Source organism: Austrofundulus limnaeus, unplaced genomic scaffold, assembly GCF_001266775.1.
Source record: "Austrofundulus limnaeus strain Quisiro unplaced genomic scaffold, Austrofundulus_limnaeus-1.0 Scaffold419, whole genome shotgun sequence".
Taxonomy (NCBI): domain Eukaryota; kingdom Metazoa; phylum Chordata; class Actinopteri; order Cyprinodontiformes; family Rivulidae; genus Austrofundulus; species Austrofundulus limnaeus.
The window spans coordinates 14,765-21,336 of record NW_013952821.1 but is presented as its reverse complement, the minus strand read 5'-3'; the positions used below and the strand labels follow the sequence as shown (position 1 = coordinate 21,336).

Sequence of the window (6,572 nt, the reverse complement as noted above, 5' to 3'; positions counted from 1 at the left end):
GGCTCTGATTAAACAACAACTTCCGATTTGATGTGCAAAATGTAGCATCCATGCTAGCTCTGTAAAGAAACAAGCCGGCTGATGAGATGTCATGTCTTTTACTGCGCATGCGTGTCACATCAGTGCTGTGTAGCGTTCACACAGGGGTCTGATGCAGGTCACATTTAAAATGTAATGTGAACGTTCACACAAAAGATCGGATTTTTTCAAAAAATTGGAACTGAGCATTAAGACCTGCAGTGTGAACGTAGCCAGTCTGTTTGTAACGGTTTGAGCAAATTAACTCATGTCAAACCAATAAACGTCACTTACTGACATCTTTCCTGTCTTCCGTCTGCTCCAGGTCTGATGTGGAGGCTGGAGGAATTGGAGACAGCAAACCAAACCATCTGGGTTCGTCTGGTTGAAGGTTCATCTTTTTATTTGTCCTCGATCCACTTTCGATTCTCCTGCTCGCAGTTCCTCCTCAGATGTGCTTGTAGGTCTGACATTAAAAGGCAGAAGAAAAAAAAACATCACAGTTCTGAGAAAACTAAACCAAAGAAAGTGATCTCCACTTTGCTCCTGAACCCGAATATATATGTTTTCTATGTATTTGTATTATTATTATTATTATTATTATTGTTGTTTTTAAAAGTCATGAATGCACTTTTAACCTGGTAAATCTAGATCCTGTTTGTTTCATTTAAGAAACATCAGCAGGTTGACATCTGTTCTTTCAGTTGCAGAGCTGGAGATGTTTGTTCGTGCTTTCATTTCCTCTCAGGTTGAATACCGTAACACTCTTTGTTTGCGGCTGTTTAAAATGCTGCAGCTTCACTGCTCACAGATACTGTCCAATCACTCCTCTGTTCCAGTCACTCCATTAGCTTCCTGTGGAGTTCAAGGTTCAGTTTAAAATTCTCACCATCACCTACAGAGCGTTGCACGGCCAGACTCCCTCTTACATAGCAGATGTACTTCACACATCTGAACCCTCACGCAGATCCAGTAAGTCCAATCAGCTACTCGATCCCGACTAAAGACACGTGGGGACAGAGTGTTTCAGGTTGTAGCTCCGACATTTTGGAACACATTTTCTGCAATCTGTACGAGCTGTGGATTCAGTGACTTTTTAAAAAAAAAAAGCAGCCTAAAGCTTATAAGCAGAGTTTTAACATGTTTGTATGAGTTTTCATGTTGTCTTCTGAATGTTTTTATCATTTTAAAATGTTTTTGTATATGCTCTGTTGTGGTTTATTATGAAGTTTTATTGTGAAGCACAAAAAAGGCTATACAAGTAACATTACTTACTAAAYTACAAAAAGATGTGCATAATTCCATTTGAACCTTTTTATTTGTTTGTTTGTTAATTTTATCTGACCATGTACAGAAAAACATCAAACTCAAATTAAGTATTTAATGTTAAGAACTGAAATTAAAGCAGCTAAAATTGAAATTAAGAGTTGAAATCGCAACTTAAATGTTGAAACTTGTAAACAAAATTACATAATTTCCTTTCCATCATAGTAACATGTGTCAGTTTGAAACCTTCTGTCTCGGTAAAATAAAAAATGGTTGCTGTTAAATACTGAGTTTAGTAAATTGTACCACTCGTTCATCGTTCTCCTTATCAAACCCACTCTTTGCGTTTTTTTCAGTTCTTTAAATAAATTTGTTTACAACTGGGATAATTCACATTAATTAGCATTGACAAGGCAAGCAAATGTGTCAGATTTTAGTCGTCAGCTAATTGTTCTTTTTTTTTTTATAAAAGACGCGCACACACATATAAAGGAAACATATTTCACAACATTACTCAGAGAGCAACACATTAATTCTTAGGATTGTGGATAAATGGTCCACTTGCCTTGGGCTGCAGTACCTCAGTGGTCAGTGCCGCTGTCTCATAAACATGAGGCTGCAGGTTCGAGTCCAGGTTGCATCAGGAAGGATGTTTGGTGTCCTGCAGAAGAAAGCAGCCAAAAGAACAACTGTCCACACAACAACATTCAATTGATTGTTTTTTATTACAGTCCTGCTATAGTGCTTTTTAAAKGTTCCTGTTTGTAAACAAATTTATATCAATTTGTTAAAATCTGTTTCTTTTATGATTCTGATTTTAAAGTCACATCATCAGAATTTGCATTAAACTCACTGTTAATCAACACAGTCATACAGAATACAACATAATAAAGTATAAACAAAACCTGTTGCAGGCCTGAAGTGATGCTAGACATCAGAGAAAGTGTCCTCAGGTGAAACACCTGGTCAAAGTCCAGGTAGGATCCGGTCTCCCTCCCTCCGGGGGAGTACTCGTCTCTCAGCACCAATAACTACATACATTAAAAGCTTCCACATCGGAGCTACCGATCACCTCTTTTCACGTTAGCTTCTTTAGCTCCACGGCGGGTAAAAGTCAGCATCTGAGGCTAACAGTTAGCAAGCTAACGGGATAAAACACTCACTGAACAAAGAACGTGAAGCAGAAATGATTCCAGCGGCTCAAAACAAACACGTAGATCAGAAATCCTCACGGAGACAGAAGAGTAGAGTCCGAGACGTATATAAATCTTTAAAAAAAAAAAAAGAAATTATTTGAATTATACGCGACATAGCCAGTCAAGCTACCCTGGTTAAAAGAGGATCACTTCCGGAATCTTGGCCAATGAGAAACGAGGAATCCTCCCACTCCTAAAACTTCATTTTTTTCTTAGCTTTTCATAATAAAACAATTATAACTATGAGCGTGTTATCGACTCACCTGGTTATTTAATTATTTTTATTCCAATATAAAAACAAACAAACATTTTAAAAGCAACTCATACATGATGAAAAATGTCATTTGGGTCAATATTTAGACACAGACGTACAATAAGTAAAAAAAAAAAAAAAAAAAAAAAAAAAAAAAAAAAAAAAAAAAACTAAATTTTACACCTCCTACCCACTAAAGCCAAGACACATAAAGCGTTTCAAATAATGTTACACAATTACAAATATTGTAGCAGAGGCCATTTCGTGTCTATTTTGGTTACTCTGCTGTCCACACTCCGGCTCAGTAAGAGGCGAAAACACATCTTTCATTTGGTTTGTCAACCGTCATTAAAACGTAGAAGAAGAAGCCCGTTCAGCAAACATATTATGATGAACTACCAGTGGATTATGTTGATCAGAAATAGATTATAAGTATAGAAGAAAGTGGAAATGACAGCTGTCGGTGTCCATCGGCAGGAGGAAGTTGTTCAAAACCAAACAACTGGTGAGAAGAATTACAGATTTAAGGAGTAGCTTTACTACAGCCGGTGTTGACAAACTGTTAGCTTAGCTTAGCGCTGCTAAACTAACCGGCTTTACGGTGCTGTTAAYTGTTAGCTTAGCATAGCGCTGCTAAACTAAACTGCTTAGGATGAGGTTAACTAACTGCTTAGCATAACCCAGCTAAACTAACCGGCTTAAGGTGCTATCAACCACAACTATTAGCTTAGGACAGCCCTGCTATTTAAACGGCTTTACGGTGCTGTTAACTGTTAGCTTAGCTTAGCGCTGCTAAGGCACTCGGAATTTCTGATATGTGGGGTTTTGGGTGAATAAAACAAAGTTTTTATTTTCAGTTCAAAAATCTTTATAAAAAACAGTCAGTGTGTCTCCTGCAGATGTTCAGCAGCTGATGAAGGTTAAAGAAGAAGAGCTTCCTCATCTGTGCAGCTCTGGTCTGAACCAGCAGAACCCAGAACTCCTCCACGTAAAGCAGGAAGAGGAGACACTCTGGAGCAGACAGGGACGGCAGCTTCCTTTAAAGAGTGATGATTATGAGAAACCTCAGTTATTCCAGGTTCATCAGATCAAAACTGAAGATAACAGAGAGACAGAACCTCCAACCAGCAGCTCAGCTGAACACATGAAGACAGAAACTGATGGAGAGGACTGTGGAGGACCAGGTCCAGGAGGATCCCGAGCCAAATGGCAGTCAGGTTGGATGATAATATGTTTATGGTCCAGCATTGTATTTGTTTTTCAGTTTCAGACATGTCATGTTTAATCAGCAGTCACACTCTGTGATCTTTAATCTGTGCTGTAGAAACAGTTAGAGTCATTTCTGTTTGCTGCCATCTGATGAAGACTATGGTGGAGTAACCTAGACAAGTGATAATGATGCAGAAATTAAACATTAATCTGATTATTTTTAGCAGTTTATTTCTGCAAAACAATACTTCAGGAATAAATGAATAAATTTCAGTAAACATAGCTTCAGTAACATTTTGTAAAGCTGCACGTTTTTTTTAAATTAAAACATGAATCATGATTTTATTTCCCTGTGATCTGACATCAAAGTTTAAACACAATTCTTGCACTGAAGTAAATCAAGCTGTAAATAAACAATATTCAGTAACCAGAGAAATTGCATTTCCTGCGAAAATGCTAGTGTGAATGCTTCTTACAGAAAACGTAAGCTGAACACTGCTGAAACTTTTTAATAGCAGAAACGTTATTGCAAGTTCAAATTTTCATAGTTGAAAGAAGCAAAACAGCCTAACTTTGCGCAAAAAAGTAAAAAAAGCAAAAAATATAGTTGAAAATAGCTAAAATCAGCAGAAAACTTCTTTAAGATGCATAAATACCACAAATAAACAGAAAAAAGCTCAAACAGTAGAAAAAAGCAAAAAGAAGATCTATAGTTAAAAGCTAAAATTAGCATAAAATAAGCTAAATGTAGCAGCCACAAGTTGTAATTAGCACCCAAACAGTGGAAAAAAATGTAAATTTGGCTGAAAAAAATGCATAAATGTACAAAAAAGTGTCAACTTGTAGTTAAATAACTAAAACAGCGAAAATTGTAAGTAAAGTAGTTCAAAAGTAGCTGGGAATTCTTTAATTAGCATGAAGCATAATGAGCTTAAGGTTGCAGAACTTAGCAGAAAAAAGTTATATTAGCTACAAAAACTGTATTTTGCTTAAAAAGCTAACTGTAGCTAATAAAAGCTAAAAGTCTGCTTAAGTTGCAGCAAATAAATGCAAATAGCAGAATGCACCTGTAAGGAGCAGAATTAGCACAAATTAGGAAAAAAGGCACAAGAATAGCAGAACGAAGCTGAATTTTAGCTGAAATAGCAGAAAATAGCTAAAATTAGCAAAAATTAAGACGGGAGTTAAAAAGAGCAGTACCAGACCAAAAAGTGTAAGGGTCTGTAAAGGTTTAGAAACATTTTAAAGGATTTGAAGGATGTTGAAAACAGCTCCATTCATTTTCAATCGCAAATAAATGGCTACAAAAGTGAAATAAGCTGAAAAAGTAAAAATAGCTGAAATGCCAAAAGTCATAGCAGGATTGTCATAAATTAGCTGAACGTTTTGATATATGAATTGTTGAAATAGCACAAAAACTGTGGAATGAGTTAGATGCCAAAAATCCTACAGAATAGTGTGAATGCTATGAAGCATTTACACAAATAGTTTTTCATGAACATGATATAGTGTTTTAGATCTCAAACTAAAAACTAAAAAGCTCTTAAACATAACAGAATATTTAAAAACATTCTGTAGGGTGTCGATGCAGCTACTGCCTGAAAGTCAGTTGACATGAYGTCCTCCTGTCTCCTGCAGGTGATCTGCGGCTGTTGAAGGTTAAACAAGAAGAGGTTCCTCATCTGTGCAGCTCCGGTCTGGACCAGCAGAACCCAGAACTCCTCATCATAAAGAAGGAAGAGGAGGAACTCCAGTGCAGCGCTGAAGGAGAGCTGCTTCCTGTGAAGAGTGAAGATGATGCAAACACTCATTTACAGCCAAATACTGATGAAAAGGCTCCAGACTCTCCAGGGACTGAGGACAGCAACGATTATGTTCAGAATATCGATGATGATGATGGTTGGGACGAAAACATGTCAGATTCTAGAAATGAAAATGAAGACAGTGATGAAGACTGGAAGGAAACCAGTACACCAAGACCTCGTGTAAAAAGCAACGTGGGAGATAAAGTCACAAAGGAAGCCATCAGCTGCCCTCAGTGTCATAAACAGTTTGTTTACAAGCGATCTCTTCAGAAACACCTGACCTCTCATTCAGGTGAAAGCTCTTCCAGCTTGRCTGAGGAGAAACGGTCGAGAAAGAAGCAGACTGGAACCAGGTCTCACGAGAAACCATTTGGGTGTGACAAGTGTGGCAAACGATTCAGCAGTAAATACACTCTTAAAAATCATATGACAATCCACACCCGAGAGAAAACATTTACTTGTGATGATTGTGGGAAAATATTTCGATCTCATTTTCTTTTTCAGCTTCACATGAAACCGTACTGGAAAGAAATTACTTAGTCGGGATGATTGCTGTGCAATATTTAGAAATCGATGTAAATAATCTTAAACCTGTTTTTTGCTGCTTCTGCTTTATAGAATTATTTCCCTGAGTGTAGAAAACTTTGCCTTTACTGCTTTTTAATTTTTCGTGTTTTAAGAATTATTTCTACTCTTTGATTTGGAAAATGTTGACTGCGCGTGACTTTTGTTGTTAATAAACAGCATCAATCAAGAATAGAATGCCTTTATTGTCACTATATGCTCGTACAAGATTAAAAGACACTTTTTCCAGTGATATATATA

At 37.0% G+C, this 6,572-nt stretch overlaps 2 protein-coding genes across 10 annotated transcripts in view; one reads left to right on the top strand and one right to left on the bottom strand.

Annotated features, from left to right (window-relative positions):
* LOC106529033 (zinc finger protein OZF) overlaps positions 1–2,642 on the bottom strand; it is a 4,782-nt gene extending 2,140 nt beyond the window's left edge. Inside the window, exons 1-4 of one of the 9 annotated variants that reach the window (XM_014024360.1) lie at positions 1,865–2,641; positions 948–1,018; positions 657–873; positions 313–484 (exon numbers count right to left, since the gene is read on the bottom strand). In XM_014024360.1, the coding sequence (XP_013879814.1) occupies positions 313–415 (103 nt within the window). In that variant the 5' untranslated portion in view covers positions 416–484; positions 657–873; positions 948–1,018; positions 1,865–2,641. Of the gene's footprint in view, positions 1–312 lie in introns of all 9 variants that reach the window. The other 8 variants (XM_014024356.1, XM_014024361.1, XM_014024355.1 and 5 more) reach the window with 8 other exon arrangements.
* A 429-nt stretch (positions 2,643–3,071) lies between these two features.
* Positions 3,072–6,504, top strand: LOC106529040 (zinc finger protein 200). The gene is made up of 3 exons (XM_014024372.1): positions 3,072–3,238; positions 3,633–3,950; positions 5,581–6,504. Exons 1-3 carry the CDS (start codon positions 3,184–3,186, stop codon positions 6,285–6,287), a joined length of 1,080 nt encoding a protein of 359 aa, XP_013879826.1. The 5' UTR covers positions 3,072–3,183; the 3' UTR covers positions 6,288–6,504.
* The last annotated feature ends 68 nt before the right edge of the window (positions 6,505–6,572 follow it).